Below are 24579 nucleotides of genomic sequence, written 5' to 3'. Positions count from 1 at the left end.
TGAAAGAAAACACATTTATGAAAGAATAGTCATAAAAGAGTTAGAACCCTTGAGAAAAGGAATGTCTTGCATTGGGGACACTTTAAGAAGTAAATATTATTCGAATACTACTTTGTTAAGATTTTATGTTTCTATTAAGTTAAACTTTCATTTCTGAGTGTGGTGATGTATACTTGTACTTGGGCACAAGAAGGAGGATTAGGAATGGAGTCCAGCCTAGACTGTAGCGAGACTTGTCGTGCTTCATAAATGGATCTTCATTGGGACTTTTATGAGTTTCTGAAATACATTGTTATGCTCCTTTTGATTTTTTTTTATATGTATATGCATGTTTTGCCTGCATGTATGTCTGTGCACTATACACGGGCCTGGTACCTGTGGAGGCCAGAATAGGGCATTGGCTTTCCTGGAACTGGTGTTACACATGGTTTTTAACTACAATGTGGGTGTTGGGAATTGAATCCAGGTTCTCTAGAAGAGCAGCCAGTGGTCTTAACTGCTGAGTCATCTTTTTAGCTTTTCATTCATGATCTTCTCTTTTGTTTTCCTAGGCAGAACGTGTTCATGAGTTAAATGAAGAAATAGGTAAATTGTTGGCCAAAGTGGAACAACTAGGAGCTGAAGGAAATGTGGAAGAATCTCAAAAAGTAATGGATGAAGTAGAGAAAGCACGGGCAAAGAAAAGAGAAGCAGAGGTAAAATTCCCTTTCCTTTTTTTTTTTTGTTCTGTTTTGAGACACAACTGTCTTGGAAAGAGATAAGTTCTTTCTTTCTTTCTTTCTTTTTTTTTTTTTTTTTTTGAGACAGGGTTTCTCTGTGTGTAGTTTTGGTTCCAGTCCAGGAACTCACTCTGTAGCCCAGGCTGGCCTCAAACTCACAGAGATCCACTTGGCTCCCTAGTGCTGAGATTAAAGGCGTGCACCACTGTCACCCAGCAAGAGATAAGTTCTTAATAGTGGTAAATATATATTTAACTGGAAAATATTCAAAATTTTATTAAAGAAAATTTAAATCAATTTAGGAATATTTAAGTACTAGCTGTTTTAATGTTGGGTTCTGTTGTAAAGTGGTTTTAGAAAATTGGTGTCAAAGCTATATTGAAATTTATAACTCATAAATGTCATTAAACCAATTACCCACATTAAAAAAACCCACCTATATACACTGTGCTACCTACCCTTTTCCTCATCAGTTTTACTTACCGTAACAATATAAATCTGCTAATTTCTTAGGGGCCTTCTCTCATTCTAATGTTATGACAGAAGCCAAAAGTCGTAACATCATGTAAACAAATTCTGTTTTGATTGGTATTACCCCCCCCCCCATATGTAGAAATTCAGATGTATTTGGTATATGCAGTCTTTTGCTATTGTTTCTGTTGGCCTTAACTGATGACATCTAGACTGCTTCATGATGATCTTTAGCTTTTCAACTCTGGGCAGTTTTTGGTTTTGTTTTGTTTTGTTTTGTTTTGTTTTGTTTTTCAGTTTTTAAACCTCAATTTAAAATATTTTTATTCTTAGAACGAAACCGACCTATCTATTGAGACCCTGTCTTGAAATAAAGAAAAAGATGGCAGGATCTGTTGTGACAAGATTAAAAAGGAAGCCCTATCATTCAAACTGATATTGGGTTGTGGGAGTCCAGCTCCCACTTTTAAAGGGTTCTTAGGTGGAGGAGAGAGGAATGAGGAAATATCAGATAGAGAGACCTAGCTGACGAGAAGAAAGAAACATGGGATAGCTTTGGGAGGGCCTGGATCAATACCAACAGCCTTGTCCTTTATTGAAAAGGGCTTTTTATAACAATGCCAAGGGGAGAGGCAAAAGACTTCCCCCTTGCAAGATCAAAGCACACTGTACAGCCAGGTGTAGACCCTTCCAAACACCTGGTAAACACACCCGTGACCAAATCATCTCTTTATGCAGCCCTGCTGGGTAAAGTAAGCTAAGATTCTCTGATCCTGAGTAATTTGAGTTCCCACATTAAGTACATGCATATTCTTTTTCTCTTTTTTTTCTCTTTTTCTATTCTGTTCTACTACTTCTGTTCTTCATACTAGTGTGGAGAAGCAGAGCAGAAAGAAGCAATTGTAGTAACTTCTTTAGCATATTTGTAGTCTCAATGTTAGTATTTAGTACCGGAAGAAGACAAATTGAGAAGGAGGAGGATAAAAGGAAAAACTCGTCATTGCTCCTTACAGCACCTATATAATACCTATATCATAGTGATGACCCTAAGACATCAAGAAAATATTAGCTGGAGAAAGAGAAAGGCCTACTGCATTGAATGCATGTTAGTTATTTTCACATAATTCCTTTCCCTTGGGGTTGAACCTGGGGCTTCATTTAAGTACAAGGCAAACACTCAACCACTGAGCTTATATCCTCCCCCTTCACTGCAGTATGCATTTACCTTGGGTTTGGAGTTGTGATAGTTTTAAGCTGCCATTTAGCTGCTAAGCATAGAACCCAGTTCCTCTGGAAGAGTAGCCAGTGCTCTTAACCACTAAGCCACCTCTCCATCCCCTTTGTAATCCACTCCCCGACCCCACACACCACCATCCCCACACAGGGTTTCTCTCTGTAGCTTTTGGAGCCTGTCCTGGATCTTGCTCTGTAGACCACGCTGGCCTCGAACTCACAGATCTGCCTGGCTCTGCCTCCCGAGTGCTGGGATTAAAGGTGTGCGCCACCTTTATAATATTTTTAAATTCATATATGTGTGTGTGTGTGTGTATACTTGTGTGTACATAAATACATAACTGACATGTGGGTCCACATTCATGTATATAGACATATGTGGAAAACAGAATTATCTTAGTAAAGGAAAAGAGGATAGTAGATTGATAAATTTACCTCTGTATTGTTCATTGATGAACACCATGTAAGGTTTGGGAATAAGTCATCAGAATTGTGATGAAGATTAACAATTCATCTATTGTCTTGCTGATGGGGGGAGTAAAGGATAGGTGAAGCTTTGACCTTCAATAGAGCTCTCTTTCAAAGGAGTTATTAGAACAACATTTTGTATGCATATATAGTATATTTTTCTTAGAGAACTTTTAAGGACATTTGTGTGATCATTGTTTTTCTCACTTTTGTTTAGGAAGTTTATCGAAATTCTATGCCAGCTTCCAGTTTCCAGCAGCAGAAACTTCGAGTCTGTGAAGTCTGTTCTGCATATTTAGGTCTTCATGATAATGACAGGCGACTTGCTGATCATTTTGGGGGTAAACTGCACCTGGGATTTATTGAAATAAGAGAGAAACTTGAAGAATTAAAGGTACATTGTGTAAATTAATATCGCTCACTCTATTTACTCTATCAGTTTTCTTTTGATTTCATTGACAAGGTCTTGCTGTGTAGTTCTGGTTGGTCTTGAACTACTGAAAGTTCTTGTCTTAGCCTGCCTACTACTGTAATTAGAGTTAGTTTTTGAATAGTAGTGTTTCTTCTGATTCAACAGTATTGAGACTCTGTTTAAAAGGTATTATAATGGTGAGAAACAGAGGGAAGATCATGTAGATGCAATTTTTTTTTATGATTTATTATGTATACAGTTGTTATGTTTGCTTGCATTCCAGAAGAAGGCATCAGATCTTTTATTTTTTTGGTTTTCTCCAGACAGGGTTCCTTTGTAAAGCTTTGGAGCCTGTCCTGGAACTTACTCTGTAGACCAGGCTGGCCTCGAACTCACAGAGATCTACCTGCCTCTGCCTCCTGAGTGCTGGGACTAAAGCCATGTGCCACTACTGCCCGGCTTGGCATCAGATCTTTTTATAGGTGGTTGTGAGCCATCATGTAGTTGTTGGGAATTGAACTCGGAACCTTTGGAGGAGTAGTCAGTGCTCTTAACCTCTGAACCATTTCTCTATCCTTTAGATGTGATTTTTTTTTTTAAATGTCAATAAGGAATGTTGTGGGTGGGGCTGGAGCTCAGCATGCTTGGAAAAAAACAAGTAATGTTGAAACGTGAAGTTTTACATGTTTTCCACAATTATGGAAAGCCATCTTGGAAGTCTAATAATTGTACCTGACAAAATTTTAAGTTATGTTAATTGTATTATATGGGAAAACATATAGTTTCCCATATAATTGTATTATATGGGAAAACATATAGTTTAAGGTAAAGATTTGCCCAATAAATTTACAACTGATTTTTAAATTATTATTATTTTACAGAGAGTTGTAGCTGAGAAGCAGGAGAAAAGAAACCAGGAACGTCTGAAACGAAGAGAAGAGAGGGAGAGAGAAGAACGGGAGAAACTGAGGAGGTATGAATGGCATCAGAAATAGTGCATGTTTTTGAAGCTCAATCTCCAGCCTGAAGGAAGTATGACTTGAAGATGCTATTAAGGTGGTTCTGGGCATAGGAATTTTGAAATTTTTGCCTTTAAAGAATGTTACAATGCAAGCTGGGCATGGTGGCAGTCAGTCCAGGGACCCACAAGGTAGAAGACAAAAAGCAGTTCCCAAAAGTTGTCCTCTGACCTCTAATAGCATGTCATGTCATACTGTGGCACATGGGGGCGCACAGAATAAATTAAAATGTAATAGTTAAAAAAAAAACAATTAGAGATATTAAGTGGCATGAAGATAGAAAGAATGAGACGGTCAAACACATTTTAGAAAAATGCCAATCAAAAGATTAGTAGGGCTTGGCTGTGTTGATGCATGCTTTTAATCCCAGTGTACTTGGGAGGCAGATGCAGGTGATCTCTGAGTTTGGGCCAGCCTAGTCTACATAGTGAGTTCTAGGACAGCCAATGCTACACAGAGAAACACTGTCTTGGAAAACAAAAACAAGCAAACAAAAAATTACCATGCAAGACCATTTTAATAGAAATAATACAAATTCAATAGCTTGTATTTATCTAAAATGCTTTAAACCAGAAATGTTTCAAAATTTGAAGTTTCTGAATTGGAGAGTCTGTGAGTAAATAAGCATTACTTGTTTAGCATCTCTAATTTAAAATATGAAGATCCAGAAATCCTAGATTTTGTCTATCATGTCTGAATTTTACATTTTCATGCTGGGGATGTTCAACCTTTAACAGCTCTTAGCCATTCAACTGAGCTGATGTGATTTCTTTCAAGATTGTGGGAAAGCAAATAAGGGCTGTCTTGTGTCTTTTAAAGTTGAATGAGTTACAGTAAACCTCTTGCTACCCATTGATTTTTTTTTTTTTTTCTTATACTAGGTTAGATTTTGATTTGTGCCTTTTTGCACAGAACTGTGGCCTTTTCTCTCTTTTTGGTGGTAGTCTTAGGCCTTGAGCCCAGGGCTTAGTGCATGCAAGCACTCTAACATGACACCTTTTATACGTTTTGAGGAAAGATTTGAGAGTTTTTGTTTTTATATTAAGCTATTACTATCTTCTCAATTGTAGAAGTCATAAATTATTTTATTTTGTTTTGGTTTTTGATTTTGTATTGTTTTTCACGACAGGGTTTCTCTGTGTAGTTCTGGCTATCCTGTGTACCCAGACTGGCCTCTGCCTCCCCTGAGCCACCCTTCGCAGAAGAGCCATAAATTATAAAAATTCATTAACTTATATAGCAAGTCTGCTTGTATTAACTGGTAAATTAGTGTTTTCATATTTGGAGTGTTTAAACATCCTCGTAAGTCTTTGGTACCCATTGGCAACATGTTAAGAACTTTAAGCACTTTATAATAGACAGCCATACCACAATAGCATTCTCCTGATTGCTTTATGTCTTTGGAATTGAAGTACCTTCTCTCTGAGATACTGTAAGTCCCTAAGATAATTAATTATTGATCATGGTAACTCAGAAGCTCTGAGCATATTATTCTCAGTTTAGGTGAACTTTATTTTGTGTTACATAGCTGTGTGTGCATGCGTGCGCTTGATCATACACATGGCACGCACACATGTGTCACACTGCACAAGTGGAGGTCAGGACTTTCACTATGGGAGCTGAACTCAGGCCACCATGCTTTTTACTGAGCCATTTCATGGGCTTTTAGTTGGCAGCCTTTTTTAATTTTAAGGACAAAACAGTACAGTGCTGTGTCATCTGTCTTGAGAAATTCTTTCTCTACTTTTCTTAACTGTCTCACCCCCTTCACCATTTCTCCCTGTGTTTTCCATTTAACAAGTTTTATTTCAGGACTTAACCTCTTTGTTTTTAGTGTATGAGGTTATGTGCTCCCCCCCAAGTTTTTTTCTGTTTGTGGGGGGTGGCGGTGTCAGTACCTCTCGTGTGTGTGTGTGTGTGTGTGTGTGTGTGTGTGTGTGTGTGTGTGTGTGTGTGTATGTAAGTCAGAGGAAGTTTTCTGGAATTGGTTCTTGTCTTTCACCTTATTGAGACAGTCTCCTGTTGCTTTGCTTTATTATTATTATTATTATTATTAATTATTATTATTGAGACAAGGTCTCTGTGTATCCCTAGCTGTTCTGGACCTCTATAGAACAGACTGGCCTTGAACTCAAAGAGAGCCGCTTGCCTCTTTAAAGTGTACATACCACCATATCTAGCTTATTTGGTTGTTAAACCTAGGTCTTGTTGTGTAACCCAGGCCAACTGCCTGAGTGCAGAGATTTTAAGCAGTCTGTCACTATGCTTAGTCCTAGGCTGTTTTTTCTCAGGATGTTGTTCAATATTGCATTATTTAGAATAGTGTAGATAAGCATTTTATATAGTGTTGGAATTATCAATTTAAGTTTGAACTGACATAGTCAAACGATCTCATTTTTTGTTTTTTATTTTTATTTTTGTTTTGTTTTTTGAGACAGTGTTTCTCTGTGTAGTCCTGGCTGTCCTACAACTTGCTCTGTAGACCAGGCTGGCCTCAAATTCATAGAGATCCACCAGCCTCTGCCTCCCAAGTACCACCACCACCACCTGGCTACCTCATATTTTTTTTTTTGTTATACGACTGTAATATTTGTAGATGGTGAGAAAGTCCATCACCTCTTACTCCTTTTGATTGCAAAGTATAACCCTCTTGGATGAATGTGGTGGCATGGTGGTGCATACCTGTAATCCCAGCACACAGGAATCTGAAGTAGAAGGACCCGCAGCCTTGAGGCTAGATTAGGCTATATAGAGTTTGGAACCAGCCTAAGTTACATAGTGAGTCCTCATTCCCCAAAAACAAACAAAGCAAGTGTGGTGGTTCATATCTCTAATCTTAGCATTCATTAGAATATCTAGTTCAAAGCCAGCCTGGCCTGCAGTGTAAGACTGCCTCAGAACAAAACAAAGTCGAAGCAGTTTTCTCCTTTAAATGCTGTGAAATTGAGGAAGTACTGTAAATATGTTCATAAAATAAAGTTATAAAACAGTGTAAAATTACACAAGCTGGTTTGTAGTCTCTTCTGATATAGTCAACTAAAAAATTATGTCATTTACTAGCTAGCTATATGCCAGGCTCTGTGTTAAGAAATTTGCCTTAGTTTATCTGATCTGTATTAGGTTTTCATTGTTGTCAGAAAATACTTGAGAAACAGTTTAAAAGAAGAAAGATTTATTTTGACTCATGGATTCAGAAGTTTTAGCACCTGGTCTACTGGCTCCATTGCTGTGGGCCTGTGGTTAAGGCAGAACATCATGATGACTGAAAGATACAAAGGGTCATGGTAGAGAAAAGCTGCTTACTGCAAGGTTGGCAAACACAATAAGTTGACAGGACAGGTCCAGACGTAAGATCTTCCCTTCAAAGAACCCATTTCTTTGAACTAGGTCTCACCTACTGATTTCTATAACCTAACAGTACCATCAAATTAAGAATCTGTCATTAGGGGCTGGAGAGATGGCTAAGGGTGCTTGCCCCTCTTCTAGGAAAATTTTCAGTTCCCATCAGCCACATTGATCTGTTAACAACTGCTTGTAACTCCCAGCTCCATGGGATCCAACACCTTCTGGCTTCCACAGGTATCCACGTGCATGGAGTATACATGCACACATTTAAAAAAATTGTAGATTATTATCCATTGATTGGATAATAGCCCTTATGATCCAGTTAGCTCTGGACGATTAGATATACCAGTTGGTGACCAGATCATCAGCACATTAACTTTTGGGGGACATTTTATACCTAATGACATTTATATTGCTATTTCTGTCTTTCAAATGATAGATTAAACTAAGGGAGGATATATAACTTTCCCCTGGTTGCACAGACAGTGAATGGATGGAACCATAGTTAATACAACTCAAATCATAATTTAAAATATATTTGCTATTATATATGCACCCCTGAAGTATTTGGAATTGTTTGTTTATTGAGTACTATCACTGTACTGGCAAATGTAAGGAGTTAGTTATATAAGATTATAATCTGGGGCTGGATCATTTGGAAGTTGGAGAGATGGCTTGGCAATTTAAAAGCAACACCCACATGGTGGCTCACAGGTATCCATATCTCCAGTTCTGGGGATCCAGCCTCTTCTGACTTCAGACTTGCACATGGTTAACATACACACATAGCATACACACATGCAGACAAACACACACGTTTAAAAAAAGGAATATAATAATTTTGAGACTGGAGAGATAGTTGAGTGATTAAGAACATGTATTGCTCTTCCAGAGGACCTGAGTCCAGTTGCCAGCATACATACACATTAGGTAAATATCAATTTCCTATGACTCCAGTTCCAGGGGATCCAATGCATCTAGCCTGAGTCATGCACACCCAGATTCACATGTGTACGTACGTACGTGTACACACACACACACACACACACACACACACACACACACACACACACACAAATAATTTTTTAAAGAATATAATTCATGTAAATGGATAACAAAAAAGCCTTGGTTGTTGTTATTTGTTTTTTTCTGTTGTTGTTCTCGTTCAGGAAATGGTTTCTGAAGAATTGTTTCTGTGATAAGCACATAGTTTCAGTCTCCAGAAGTATATTCTTTTCTAAGTACATACTTTTTTCTAAGCAGAATTCTATAGAGTTTTTTTTTGCTGGGAGGAGATGAGGATCCACAAGTACATGACTTGTTTTTATAGAAGTGAAAATCAGAACTCAAGAAGAATGTCATTTACCAGCATATTGTGCCAGCATAAAAACTTTATATAGTCATTTCTCTAAAAGTAGATATTCTTTTTTTAGGTCCCGCTCACATAGCAAGAATCCCAAAAGGTAGGTACTGTAGAAGATGGATAAAATAGTGAAGCTGTGTTTTTTAAATGTGTGGTTTTTAGGTTATATATCTTACCAATTTCAGTGAGATCAATAAATTATTACTGACTGAGTTAGCAGTGGAGGCACACACCTTTATTCCCAGCACTTGGGAGGCAGACGCCAGGTGTGACTCTGAGTTCAAGGCCAGCCTGGTCTACAGAGTGAGTTGCAGAACAGCCAGAGCTACACAGAGAAACCCTGTCTTGGAAAGAAAAGTTATCATTGACTTTTTGCTAGTTCAGATTTGAGCTTTTTTCTTTCTTTGTTTTTCCTTAAATGAATTGGTTTAATTCAAAGTGATAGAGAATTCAGAGTCCTACAAAGACGAAACTGCAGGCTCTGGTAGGATTTCAGACTGGGTTTACTTTAAATTTACAGCTGAGCTAGCAATTGCTGAGTACTAGAGACGATGAGCCTTTGTATTACTTATGTATTTACTGCAAAAGTTTATTACAATATACAACAGCATCCGGGATAACACTTCATTCTTGCTGTAGGTGGCAAAGATGTTATGGCAGGGAATCCAGATGTTTAAATAAGAATGGAAGAGGGTCACCATCATCTCAGATATGAGGAATCTCTTTTTTTTTTTTTGGTTTTTCGAGACAGGGTTTCTCTGTGTAGCTTTGCGCCTTTCCTGGAGCTCACTTGGTAGCCCAGGCTGGCCTCGAACTCACAGAGATCCGCCTGCCTCTGCCTCCCGAGTACTGGGATTAAAGGCGTGCGCCACCAACGCCCGGCGGAATCTCTTAATTTTTACCAGATTTCTTATTTCCACTTGTGGCCAGGGGTCCATTCCCCATGGTCTTGGCTTTTAGCTCCCCGAGTTTCTTCTGCTCTTTTGGTTTTTTGAGACAGGTTTTTTGGTTTTCTGTAGACCAGGCTAGTCTCAAACTCACAGAGATCCGCCTGCCTCTGCCTCCCAAGTGCTGGGATTAAAGGCGTGCGCCACTGCCTCCGCCTCCGCCTCCGCCGCCTCCACCGCCACCACCACCACCACTACTACTACCCAGGTCTTCTGCTCTTTCTGTTTCTGCTTGAAAGCCTTATCTTCCTTGTCTATCTCCTTGGCCTGCTTCTTGGGCTGTTTCAGGGGCTTCTTTTGCCACCTTCTCAGCCTGACATGGCACCTACAGACAGCTGAGCTATTTCTTTAAGAATCTTCTAGAAATTCAGTAAATATATGACAGAATTTTTTTTTTTTAATTTTTATTTTATGTGGTGTTTTACCTGCATGTATGTCTATGTGAGGTGTCAGATCTTGGAGTTACACATAGTTGTGAGCTGTTCATGTAAGGCTGGGTATTGAACCAGGGTTGTCTGGAAGAGCAGCCAGTGCTCTTAACTGCTGAGCCATCTTTCCAGCCCAGGATTTATTTTTTAAAGTTTGAAAAAAAGAAATCAATTTGAGTGGTCCATTTAAGAGACAATGTCTTAACATACATGTTGGAAATACAAATAGTTTTGCCAGCTAGCTGGGGATTTTGTTGTTATTGTGTGGGTTTTGTTTGGTTTTGTTTTTGATACTGTGTAGCCCTGCTTGGCTCCAGTTTGTCTTCTGGCACTGTTAGGAAGGATTACAGGCATGTGTCAACATAACTAGTTAATTGTTTTTTTTTCCAGGCAGGGTCTTGCTTGAATTCATTATCCTCCTACCTCTATATTCCTTAACAATGAGATTACAGCTGTGTACCACTACATCTGGCACTGTATCCTTAGTGGAGTGTCTATGTATGTGACGTACCTTGAGATAGTTGTTTATATTTGTTGTCACGCAATAATACTTCCCCCATTTACTTTGTGTAATACACCCCTTAGAGTTTCCTGGTTTGAATGATAAAATACTGATCTTCATGTTTGTCAAACTGTAGTGTTGCTTTTCTTTACTCATTTCATTGTAGCCATTCAGGTTTTTTCTGTTGTGCCTTCAACATGTTGAACTTGCTCTCATTCCAGGACTTTATACCTGGGTGCTATTCACTATGGTGGCTGATTTGCTTCTTTTTTTTTCAGTCTTTGCTCATATGCCATCCTGTCAGAAAATCCTTTTCTGCCTGCATTATGTAAACTATTCCTACCCGTTTCTCCATTTACTTATTTTTTTTTACTAGAGGTAGATCTCTAGAGACTTGTTTCTAGATTATAATCTCCAACAGTTCAGGGACTTGATTTTATTTTAATATTCCTTTTCCCTTGTAACTAAAAAGGTGCAATGGGCTACGTACCTAGTAAGTATATTTTGCATGAATAATTATTATCTAGACATTTTAAAGTTGCATTAAATTATATATTAGATGAAATAGGTTAGCTAGGTCAAAATGAGTGGTTAAAAATACCATTTGATAAACTTCTTTTGAGTAGATTTTTATTTAATTTTTCTTTTAGATTATTTTGTCTGTCTGTATGTATGTGTACCACGTGTATGCCTAGTACCCATGGAATTTAGAAAAGGGTGTCCAGATTACAGAACTGGAATTACAAATAGTTGTGAGCCACCGTGTTGGTGTTAGGGATTGAACCTGGGTTTTCTTTGAGAGCAGCCAGTGCTCTCCATCATTAAGCCACTTCTCTAATCTCTGTTTTACTTTGGAGACAGTGTGTCACTGTGTAGCCCTGTCTGGTCTGGTCTCATGTAGACAAGATGAATCTCAGACCCATAGCAGTCTGCCTATCTGTCCCTCCCAAGTGCCAATTAAGACATGTACCATCATTCCTGTTGCTTTTTCATCTCATGAGATAGGTAGGTAGGTAGGTAGGTAGGTAGGTAGGTAGGTAGGTAGGGAGGTAGAGAGGTAGAGAGGTAGAGAGGTAGAGAGGTAGAGAGATACAGACAGACTGACAGATACATAGGTAAATAGGTTGACCTTTCTCTCATGATGGATGTATGGGCAGACAGATAGACAGCCTTCCCGTGTCCCTTTTTAGAAACATGTTCTTCAAAGCCAGGTGTCATAGCACATTCCTATAACCTCAGTATTTGCCTGTAATTCCAGTGCTCAAGAGGCAGAAGCAGGAGATCCAGGAGTTCAAATCAAGGTCATCCACAGCTACACAGAGCAAGTTTGAGGCCACCATTGGCTATATGAGAAATAACTGTGTTTAGTTGAAGAAACTATTTAATTGTGGTTAGACATGAAGTGTATAATATGTACCTTTATTTGACTATAATACAGACTGGAGCTAAGTGTTTTTAAAATTCTTCTATAGGAGATAAAGAGATGACTCAGTTCTTAAGGGCATTTGTTCTTGTAGAAGACCCAGCTTCTATTCCCAACAACCACATGGCAGATCATAGCAGTCCCTAATTCCAGCTATTGGGGATCCAGTGCTCTCTTGACCTTGGTGTATACCAGGCATGCATATAGTGCACAGACATTCAAGCAAAGCACTCCTACACATACAAATGAAATGAATATATATACATATACATATACATATACATATACATATACATACATATATATGTGTGTGTGTGTGTATATATATATATATATATTTTTTTTTTTTTTTTAATGAAAATTCTTCTGTAGCCAGGTGTGGTAGCTTACACCTTCAGTTTCAGCACTTGGGAGCCAGAGGCAGGCAGATCTCTGAGAGTCCAAGACCAGCCTGGTACATGGTGAGATTATCAAATTAAAAAACAAAAAGCCCAAAAATATTAATTTAAAAACAAACTATCACACAATTATTACACTTTTGAAGTTATGAGAAAATAACATTATGGTAATTTGAAACGTTTTTAACCATACTTTTGAGGTACAATTTATATGCCATAAGATTTGTCCATTTTATGTTTGTGAGGAGCTGTTTGCAAAAATAGCAACACAATCCAGCCTAAAACATTTTGATGTTTTTGTTTTTTTTTGTATTTTTGACATGTGCTATAGTGTCCTAGGCTGCCCATGAACTTACAATCTTCTTACTTCCTCTACCTCAATGCTGAGATTACAGACATGCGTCACCCACATCACCCCTTCTCTCACTCTTAAAGTGACTTTAAACAAACGGTATACTTTTCATCTTCTTGTGTTCCCTCACGTTTCTGTTCTTTCCATGCTATGTCCCATCCTCATTACACACACACATACATCACCACACACATACGTGTTTTGGTAAAATGCCCAAATTATATTTGTTTACATTGTAATTTTTGGCTTACTATGGGCATTCAAAAATTCAGTGGTCAAAATATAATTCAAATAAAGGATGGTTTATCCATAAATATTCTTTATTATCATTCCTTCTTTATTTCATACGCATCTGATACATTTAATTTCTTTCCTTGTTTTTGTTTTTGTTTTTTGGTGGGCAGGGCTTGGTTTTTTTGGTGGTGATATATACATGTTGGGAATTGAACTCGGTTTTAGAAGAGCAGCATGTATTGTTGAGCCATCTCTTTAGCCCCCCCTATATTTCTTAAGTATGCAAAAAAAAAAAATCTAAAAATTGAGGTGAAGTGGTAATACTGATTGTTGCCTTTGTTTTTCTTTCATATTCCTGATACAGCTTTAAAAAAAATTTTTTTTTTAGTATGAGTGCTTTGTCTACTTGTATGCCTGAATGCCAGACGAGGGTATTAGATCCTATTATAGATGGTTGTGAGCTACCATCTGGTTGTTGGATATTAAACTCATAAGGACCTTTGGAAGAGCAGCCTGTGCTCTTAACAGCTAAGCCATCTCTCCAGCCCCTGATACAGCTTATTTAGAGTCTCACTATGTGTATGTAGTCCTGGCTGGCCTCAAATTCAATGTGCCACCACAATTTCCCCTGATTAGTCTTTTTTTATTACTATTTTTATGTGTGTATGTGTTTTGCTTGTACCTGTGTATGTGTGAGTATGTGTGTATGTATGTGTGGTGTGAAAGTCAGAAGTGTGCTTTGGTATTGTCTGAATCTGGGGTTTGTGTTTTATCAGCCAACCCTCCTTCCTCTGCCCTCAGCTGGGTTTATAGGTGTGTGCTGAGATCCACTCTCTACCTTTTAGCCATTTAGCTTTTTTTTTTCTGTCTAATAGTAGGGGTGGATCCTATTAGCTCCTTGGGTGTTAAGTAAGTTTTGTATCACTGAGCAACAGTTGTAGTGAGTTTATTTCTGTCCCGCCTGCCAGCGCCCAAATAACCACATGGAGACTTACTAATTATGAAAGCTTGACCAATAGCTTAGGCTTGTTTTTAGCTAGCTCTCATAACTTAAATTAACCCATTTCTATTAATCTACGTGCCACCCTAGGCTTGTTTACCTCACCTCTGTACTGCTCATTCTGCTTTCCTAGTTCCTCTGTGTTCCCTTATTTCTGCCCCTTCTTCCCAGTGTCCTCTGTGACTGGAAATCCTGCCTATCTATAGCTTTTTATTAAACCAGTCAGAGTGATACATCTTCACGGTGTACAAAAAGATGATTCCACATTTCCCCCTTTTTGTCTAAATAAAAAGGAAAGGTTTTAACTCTTAACACAATAAAATTATATTCAATAAGAACAATTATCACATTAAGAATTACACGTTCCAGGGGTTGGGGATTTAGCTCAATGGTAGAATGCAAGGCCCTGGGTTTGGTTCTCAGCTCCGGGGGGAGAAATTAAGAATTACATGTTCCAAACTTTTATACCTAAACCGTTTTTTTTTTTTTAATCATAACTTGTATTGCCATCCTGAAAATATCTTTTTAGATCTTAAAACATCTTTTTAGATAAACAACTTAAGCTTTTATGTTTCTCAACCTATATATTTTACATCTCTTTGGTAAGTTTTTTGGTTTTTGTTTTTTTAAATTAGGTAACAAAGAAATCTGTAACTATAACTGTCTTGTCTTCAACTCCATTAGACACCCGAAAAGGATAAAATAGTACTTAAGTCATCAGATAGTGTAGAGCAAACAACTTCCAAAACTATAGAAATGACAGAGAGACATCTGGCTACCTGTACAGTCACCCAAGGTTCCTCTGTAACATTGAGGCATCCATCTTTGGCCTGCAGGAATTTTGAAGGACTGTCTTACCTTGTCTTGGCAAAGTTTGTTATTCACTTCCTATTGTGTCCTGCTTGTCCAGTTTGAGCAGCATACTGTCAGCAGTCTAGGCAAAGGCAATTTTGTCACAAAGAAAGCAAACTATATGGAGGTTCTTCAATGCTCATCATTCTTCTTCTTCTTCTTCTTCTTCTTTTTTTTTTTTTTTTTTTTTTTTTTTTTTTGAGACAGGGTTTCTCTGTGTTGCTTTGCGCCTTTCCTGGACTTCACTCTGTAGACCAGGATGGCCTCTAACTCACAGAGATCCACCTGCCTCTGTCTCCGAGTGCTGGGAATAATGGCGTGCGCCACCACCCGGCGCTCATCATCTTTTTATGAAGTAGATGGGTGCTGCCAGGAGCAGATGTGTCTCATTGTTGTGAAAAGCCTTATGTTATTAAAACAGATCTTTGCAGTGTTTGAAGACCATCTACTTAAAATATATGTCTGTTTGACCTTGAAAACATTTGTAACATAACTTTAAGTTTGATTGTTAGAGATGAATAACTACTAACCTGTATTTCTTTAATATCCTAAATAGCTTTCAAAGACCAAAACTTTACATAACCTTTTAAAATGAACTGCATAGAGTACAGTACTTTAAAAAAGAGTAGAAACATACACAGTATGACAAAAATAACCCTAAATTTGTATCAGTATACAAAGATCCATACCAATGTAAAATATCTGAGATCAGTAATTGTTTAAAAGTAGATTCAATGATCCATCCTCATCATTTCTACATTATATCCCCCTTTCACTAAATCCCTAGTTAACTGACATAAATTTATACAGTATTGGTATTTCTGGGAATTGGTGCTGTAGTTTTTTTATTTTGAAGTTCTAGTATCTAGTCATTAATATACTAGCAGTGTATTTCCATTGTTCATGTAGTTTGTTTAGAATAGAATTGAAATCTGAACTGAAGAGTTAACTTCGCAGTCTTGGCAAGATGGCCCAGTTGGTTAAAGTACCTGCCACCTAGCCTGATAACCTGAGTTCATTTCCTGGGATTCACATTGTGGAGAGAGACTCAACAAAAGTTTGTCCTCTAATCTCTCCTTATGTCCTGTGATATGCCCATGAGTACATACATCACTTTGTTTGTTTGGTATTTTGTTTTGTTTTGTTTTTTTCAAGACAGGGTTTCTTTGTGTTACTCTGGCTATCCTGGAACTCACTCTGTAGATCAGACTGTAGGCTATCCTTGAACTCAGATCTGCCTGCCTCTGCCTCCCAAGTGCTGGGTTTAAAGGCACACACCATCATTTCCTGGCCACACATCACTGAAAAAGGAAAAAAAGGAAACCAGCTTCTTCTTAAAGAAAAACTTGTAGCACTAACAGTGAAATAAATTATTTTCATGTAGATCTAGATCCAGAGAGCATCGCAGACACCGATCTCGCTCCATGTCACGAGAACGCAAGAGGAGGACTCGATCCAAGTCTCGGGAGAAACGACATCGCCACAGGTCCCGTTCCAGTAGCCGAAGCCGCAGCCGCAGCCACCAGAGAAGTCGACACAGCTCTAGAGATAGGAGCAGAGAGCGATCCAAGAGGAGGTACTGAAGTGCCGAACAGAGGATGAGGAGCTACCTTTATGTCTAGCCTTTTGTTTACTTATGTTACTTATGCTTAGATTATTGGTTTGAAACTTGCACCTGGTATTGATATGTACTCAGTTGTAGGTGTATGCATTTTTTCTGATTGTATGGGTAGTTCATGCAGAGTTCCGTGTGAGCCAGAGTGAGAAATTGGAGCCAGTATGTGCAGAGGTTATTGCTTTTCTTTATTTGGGATGTTGGGGAGGTGGGAGGGATGCTGATAAACCTACTTTACAGGCAAATAATTTTAGGTACTCATGAGGTTTTGGGGATTTTTGTTTGTTTTTCAATATGTATTAACAAATTAGGGGCTCTGTGAAGTCCTTTCATTAAAAGAATTATTTAGCTTTGTTTGCCTGTTTTCCAAACTTGGAGCTGGTGCACTTCTAAAGAGCAAACATATTCTACTATGTTGTTTAATCTGCAGTATAAAACATACATTTTTGTGTTCATCTTTAGTGTGATGGGAAGATTCTGAGTTTTGAGAAGCTACAGCACTTCTTAGTATAGCAGGAAACCTCAAAATATGCAATGAGAGCAGACTAAGGGTTAGAATGTAGTGGAGCTGTTAAACTCCCAAAACTCAGGTCACATGATAATCCTATGGAACATAAATTATTCTTAAAATTACTTTTTCCCTCAACAACCATGCTTAGGTTTATGTAGGAGAAACACTTCGAGTGTGCCTAGTTACTAGTCTTAGGCTTTCTGTGGCTTACTCCACATAAAAGTTCATAGTTGAATCCACAGAGAGCTGGCAGAATCTTTGTTTTAGGCCTAATTACCCCTTCTCTGAAATCATAATAGGCTTCCAATCAATATTTTATTTGATATATTTCTGTCCTTGTTCTAAGTAGCCCTTGAAGTGATTCTAACTAGTTTATTTGGGGGGGGGGGGTAATTTGGGGGGAATGGTCGGGGAGACAAGGTCTTATGTAGCCCAAATTGGCCTCAGATTCATAATCCTTTTTTCTCAGCTTCCTCTTGAGTGCTGGGATTATAGGCGTATAACACTGTGCCTGGCTTTAAGAATTATTTAACTTTCTTCTGTGCTAGGCTTAGTTTTAAAATTAGCAAAGAAATAATAGTGTATGTAAACAACCATATTCATGATGCTATAAGGCATTTTCTGTGTGGGAACATACTTGACCACAGATTATAAAGAGCTAAACTGGATATCATAGGGCAAATTATATAAATCTAGATAGTGAAAATTTCATAATGATTTTTAAAAATGGTTTCAGATAATGGTTCAGTCTTGAATAAATGGTTGTAATTAAACAAGTAGGAAAATACCTGTAGGTCTCTTTCTCACATTTTGAAACTGGAATTTAGAGGCTGTCCTCAGTGCAGTGTTCAGAAATAAACATTTTCTTAATGATCTTGATGATTTGAAATCTGCACACTAATCTGAGAATTGTGTAGCTAGGTGGTAAAGGATCTAGATGATTCTGTGTTGACCTGCCCAGCTGTCATTTTTTTGGTGTTGATCTTACATGTCTATTGGTGGTGGAAATGGGAGGGACGGGTGGGGAGTCGTGTCCTATCATTGTGTCATCTTGATGCTTCCTGCACTTGTGAAGTTTATTTACATAGGAAAACTTCCCACCATACTCAGCATGTTCAAAAGAGGATTATTTTTGTAAAACTATTAAAATTTTGCTTTTTCAAGAGTATTTCATATCTTGGAATTCAAATTACTTTTAAAACAACATTGTTTTTAACAAAAAAGCAAGTAGTTGTTACTTGTTATTTCATATATATAAAACATCAAATTATTGGTATATATGTGAGTTTAGTTTTTGATGGTAAAGAGAGTCCATTGAAAAGTCTTGACATTTTGCTGTTTTATTGCCCTTGCTGTGAAGTAAGTACTGGTCTCTGCTACAAGTGAGTTATCTATATGAACCTTGTCTTGGCAACAGTTCCCACAGGTCAGTGAAGACCTTCAGCAACCTTGTGCTTTTTCGGGTGTTCTGTCAGGTAGTCGTTGCCCAATAATTTAATTATATCCTGTTGTTTTTCTCTGTTTCATTAAATAGTTAATAGGAATATTTGGCTTATTAGGCTTTCATTAGCAACACATAAGAAACTGTCTGCATGTAGAGTATTTGTGATCTTGTACAAACATAAATTCCTATCTTCACTTTTCAGTTACTATCACTGACCTCAGGGACTTGCCAGCATCTAATGTCATTGTTCTATTGATCATTTCTATCATCATTAATAGAGGCTTTGGAGATGGCTTGTGTAGACTTGGAATGTGAATATGCTTAATATTATTTTTTAAATGCTTATTAAGCAAGAGCTCCTGTAATGCTAAGTAAGACTCTAGGGCTGAGTCAGGAGGCTTGCCACAAATTAAGGCCAGTTTGGGCTAGGGAGAAAGACCTTGACTCAGAAAACAAAACAAAAGGGGGAAAAGGCTTATAAAATCTCAAATAGTATGCTCTAAATTGGTGTTAATTTTTCAAACCTTTATTTTAATCATCTGTGTTACCATATCTTTGTATTATGACAAAGCACTTGAAAACAATTTATGAAAGGATTTTTTTATCTCAGGTTTTCTGAGATTTCAGTTCATGGCCACTTTTGAATTGCTTCTGGGCCCATGCCTGGTGAACCAGAATGCCAGGGCAGGTAGCCTGTAATGGAGTCAAGTGGTTCACCTTTTGGCAGAAGAAAGAGAGAACAAGGTGTTAGGCACAAGATAGAGTAAGAGTCTCCTCTTTTGACTTGTTTCGTCCTGCCAGAATCCACCTCATAATGGCTGGTTAGTTATGAACTTAGAGTGGCTTAATTCATTGATTGTACCAGCTTCATGACCTCATCAGTTTTCTGTAGCACCACCCACCAGTTTCAAGTCAACAGTACATGAGCCTTTTGAACTGTTTTATATCTAAACTACAATGTTCTCCTTATCTATATTTTTAAAACTGGTTACAGTAGTATTTTTATCTTGCCTTATGTTTTTCTGAAAGTATTGCTTTTTCAGGGCTAGTAGCATTTTTAAACTCCCAACTCTTAAAAAAAGTATTATGTAGGACTTGGCAGTGCCTCTGATCATAATTTTAAACCTTGGTTGAGATAAATTATGTATAAACATTCTGTATCACCTGTAAAGAACAAAATAAATGTAATATTTGTTGTTAATTCATTATAGGTGTTGAAAGTGTATATTCTATGCTAACCAATATAGTTAGATCCTATGTAATGTCTTTGCGTTTTTGTTGGTTTTTTCAATTTGCATTTCTGATACGAGGGTGTTTTGTTTATGTACCTTTTTTTGAAGATGGGTATGAGAATAGAGATAGTAGTATTAGGAGCAGTTCATATTTTATTATGGTATAATCAGTTTTTGATACCTTCTATTTTGGTTTTAATGAATTCACTCAAGTAAAGCAGATTTTTGGATTAGCAAATGGTTATTTAAAGCCATAGTATTGAGTAATTCTGTTACCTAGGTTTGCAAAGTGCTGCCTATAGAACAAACGTGGCTGTAGCCTGTTTTTGTACAGCCAGCAAGCTATGGATGGTTCTGCATTTTTACAGTTTCAAAGTTGATAGAAAAGACTCTTACATCCTGAGATTGTGTGTGATTTATAACACTTCAAATCCTTATTGTCAGCCCATTTGGCCCAAAGGATAAGACCTCTGTACTAATTCATTGATTTCAATCCAATTTGGAATCTGATACTTTTCACTTTTAAAAGCTAAATATTACCTATACATTATTTTTATATTAAATGTCTCTTTATTAATTGGAGAAACTTCATGGTTATCTCCAAAATACTAAAGACTATTTATAGGTCATGTTTAATTTAGGCTTCTTTACCTGTAGCTCTTTGTTGCCACCAATGTTGTTTTGGTGCTCCCCCCCCCCCCCAATCCACTATTGTAGTGCTTTTTTCTGTCAGACACTCTTCTCAGATGTGTTCTAATCTATTTCTTCAGCTATGAGAAACTTAATATTGATCCTATTCTTTCATTGGATTTTGGGTGTCCCAACATATTTTGCTCCTTAAATTAATATTTTTCAGATCCTCAAAAGAAAGATTCAGAGACCAAGACTTAGCATCCCGTGACAGAGACAGGAGTTCAAGAGACAGATCACCTCGTGACCGAGATCGAAAAGATAAGAAGCGGTCCTATGAGAGCGCTAATGGCAGATCAGAAGACAGGAGGAGCTCTGAAGAGCGGGAAGCAGGGGAGATCTAATTAGCTCTGTATATACATACCTTCAGTCCTTAAGCTTCCTGTGGAGCTAACCTGCTGTTGTCTAGTTTACAGTTCTTCAGGGTGACACTTCTAGATACTGATCCAGGCTAGATGAATACATATTTAGTATCTAATGATCTGAACTGAACCTGTTTTCCTTGATAAAGCCTAAACTACATCCATAGTTTCTGGTGAACCTATACTACAATTCTGAACGTAAAGTACAGTACAGTTTTATATAATAAGACACTGATCTCTAGTCTTTCAAGTAGGAGTGATAGTGAATGAATTGTGTTAATGCTTGCAGTTTTTGAACATTTGTAAAATACTGTCTTCCTTTGTATTCCAAACAGCAGCAGCTTTGGGGAATTTTTCTTTATAATTCTTCTTCCTTTGACTTTTGTATCTCCCAATACCTGTGCCTCCAACTGTAAGAGAAAAGGGGCAGGGAAGCAATATAACTTGTGTTCTAAGGTTCTGGTCACCTCAGTTCCTAGTTGATTACAGTTGAGCAGTTCTACGGGATTGTGTGCTGGAGAAACTTATACAGGGCTCTTTTGTTTGGGCCAAATAAGAGTTGGAAGTTGAACAGCTGTTTCATTACTTTTGCTTTTTTATTGAAAATTTGAAATCAGACTTGTCTTGATTTTTCTGTTCTACTAAATTGCTATGTTCAGTATATTGAGGGGGATGGGGCAGGGACTGTTTCATAATAAGCACTTGTTTTATTTTGTGTGTGAGTGTGGAGTATAAAGGCTATCTTTACTCTTATTGTAAAAAATAATAATAAAATGAGAAGAAACAATCATCACCACCATCATTACACTGTACCTTGTTTAGTAAGTTGTCACTAGAACTATTTGCTGTGGTATTTTCCTCTATTCTGTAACATCCTTAACAGTGCCTTACTGTACAAGGCACCAAAGGAAGGAAATATAGAATTGTGGATTTCAGATGAACTGTTGCTCCACCCAATTCTCTTGCTGGCTATACTCCACTACTTCAGAGCTGTGTTTAACAGCTTCTGTAAGGAAAGATTGGACCTGTAGAAGTAACTAAGAGTCTCTTGTTTGTATTTCTTAATTGACAAGCCTGAATAAAATCAATATGTAACCAATATAATGAAACCAACAGTTTCTCCATTAAAGAGCTAATTGCCTGCTAATAATTACCTAGTAGTTAACAAATACCTTTTGTCTTTCTAGAATATAGGAAAAAAATAATATATTAACTAGTAATATTGTATATATAAGATCACTTTTTGCGGCCTAAGGGTGTGGTCTCATGTAGTCCAAGCTGACCTAGAATTCACTCTGTAGCTGAGACTGACTTTAAACTCCTGACCCTGTGCCTTTGCCTCAGTGCCAAGATTATAGATGTGTACGACCAAACCCAGTTTAGATCACTTTTCAAAAACCTTTTTTGGAGGCAGGGCAGTTCCCAAAATTTGGTGATAGTAATTTGGCCCTTTGTGCCCATCTATGTGATACTAGATTGTTCTGAGTTTTAGAGATGAGATCTTGCTAGGTATTCTTGACTGGCCTTGAATTGCAAACTTCTGCCTCAACCTCCTAAGTGTTGGAACTATATAGGCACAGTCCACCAGGTGTGGCTTAAACTTTTTTTAAACAGCAAAAAGGAACAAAAGCATGGTGGAATATGCCTGTTGTCCCAGTGCTTAAGCACTTGTGAGGCTGAGGCACGGGGATCACAAGTTTAAGATCAGATCGGGGGTACTGAAGTTTCCAATTTATCAAGTGAACGCTTCGCAGCTATATTTCCTTCCACAAGGTCATGTAGTTTAATCAAGAGACCTATCTTCTGGGGCCGAAGAGATGGCTCAGAGGTTAAGAGCACTGGCTGCTCTTCCAGAGGTCATGAGTTCAGTTCCTAGCAACCACATGGTGGCTCACAACCATCTGTAATGTATTCAGGTGCCCTCTTCTGGCCTGTGGGGATGCAGGCAGGACACTGTATACATAATAAGTAAATCCTGAGAGAGACCTGTCTTCATTGAGGCCCAGTTTTGTGGTTGCCAAGAATGCTTTGTTTATATGTATTGCATCCCAGTGGCCTACACTATTTTTCACAAATCCTAATTTACATAAATCACATATACTTTAGGTTTAGCCCTGGATTGTAGATGGTGAGAATTAGAAATAATGTTTTAAGAAGCAGGCATGGTATCAAATGCTTTTAATCCCATTACAAGGGAGGCAGAGGCAGCAGATCTGTGTGTTTGAGGCCAGCCTGGTCTACAGCTGAAGTTTCAGGACAGTCAGGACTACACAGAGAAATCCTGTCTTGAAAAACAATAATGAAAATATTTCACAGCTGAAAAAAATACAGCTTGCTGAGGTAGACAATCTGCTGTTGTGGGTAAACTTATAAACCATTGAAACACATCCCTCCATCTGGTAATCAGCTGCTCTTGTGAGTTTCTTAAATAACACCCCCCCCCCTTGGTCAGGGTCTTATGTGCTATAACATTGCTAAATTGCCCTAATTTATTTTCAAAACAAGCTGAGTATGAAGGTTTCCACTTGTTTATAATCCCAGCACTGGGGAGCTGAGGCAGGAGGGCTTGGCACAGGTTCAAGTCCAGTTTGAGATAAGCTTGAGAACTTAAAGCCATTTGCATCATGATTTGATTCTGCCTGGTTTTTTTTTTCTTTTTCTTTTTTGAAGGGTATAATTTAGAGGAATGCTGTAATCTCCTTTGAGGCAGGGTCTTATTGACCTGGAGCTCACAAATGAGGTTAGATTTTCTGGACAGTGAGCCCTTTGTATCCCAGCACAGGAATTACAAGCATGAACTACCATGCTTGACTTTTTGCTCGGGGTTGAACTTAGGTTCTCATGCACTTAAAAAGCAAGTGCCAGCCGGGCGGTGGTGGCGCACGCCTTTAATCCCAGCACTCGGGAGGCCAAGGCAGGTGGATCTCTGAGTTCTAGGTCAACCTGGGCTACAGAGTGAGTTCCAGGACAGGCTCCAAAGCTACACAGAGAAACCCTGTCTCGAAAAACAAAACAAAAACAAAAAGCAAGTGCCTTCTTACCTGATCCAGGTTCTTCTCCCCATCTTTTGAGGCCAGGCTGACCTCCAACTCATTGTCAGAGATGACCCTGAACTCCTGGTTCTCTAGTCTTTACTGCTCAAATTAAGGGTGATAGCCATGTACCACCACACCTGGTGAAAGTATTTCTTAGGATACTAGTGAAACAACACAAAGTCTCGTGAATATTTTTTTTCTTCTTTCCCCTGTTGTTTGAGACAGTAGTTGTCTTTGGAAGTTAAAATAGGTGGTGAGGGCTTAGAGAAAAGCATTTCTGTTGGTAGAGTTAGAAGCTCTATCAGTGAGCAGTGCCAGAGAATTTTTTTTTTTAAAGACTTATTATATATACAGTATTCTGCCTGAATGTACAGCTGCACACCAGAAGAGGGCACCAGATCCCATTATAGATGGCTGTGAGCCACCATGTGGTTGCTGACAATTGAACTCAGGACCTCTGGAAGAGCAGCCAGTGTGCTCTTAACCTGAGCCTTCTCTCCAGCCCCCATACATGGGTATTTTAA

At 38.1% G+C, this 24579-nt stretch overlaps 1 protein-coding gene across 25 annotated transcripts in view; it reads left to right on the top strand.

Annotated features, from left to right (window-relative positions):
* The window catches only part of Luc7l2 (LUC7 like 2, pre-mRNA splicing factor), a 64057-nt gene extending 41887 nt beyond the window's left edge, over positions 1–22170 (top strand). For 13 of the 25 annotated variants that reach the window (XM_006990424.4, XM_076566472.1, XM_076566461.1 and 10 more), the window contains 5 exons: positions 552–695; positions 3109–3285; positions 4185–4276; positions 16551–16742; positions 20825–22170. In XM_006990424.4, coding sequence (XP_006990486.1) covers positions 552–695; positions 3109–3285; positions 4185–4276; positions 16551–16742; positions 20825–21002 — 783 coding nt within the window. In that variant the 3' untranslated portion in view covers positions 21003–22170. Of the gene's footprint in view, positions 1–551; positions 696–3108; positions 3286–4184; positions 4277–9100; positions 9131–16550; positions 16743–20824 lie in introns of all 25 variants that reach the window. The other 12 variants (XM_076566464.1, XM_006990421.4, XM_006990420.4 and 9 more) reach the window with 1 other exon arrangement.
* The last annotated feature ends 2409 nt before the right edge of the window (positions 22171–24579 follow it).

Source organism: Peromyscus maniculatus, chromosome 3 (genome assembly GCF_049852395.1).
Source record: "Peromyscus maniculatus bairdii isolate BWxNUB_F1_BW_parent chromosome 3, HU_Pman_BW_mat_3.1, whole genome shotgun sequence".
Classification (NCBI taxonomy): domain Eukaryota; kingdom Metazoa; phylum Chordata; class Mammalia; order Rodentia; family Cricetidae; genus Peromyscus; species Peromyscus maniculatus.
The sequence above is the reverse complement of the archived record's forward strand: the minus strand, read 5'-3'. Positions and strand labels throughout refer to the sequence as shown.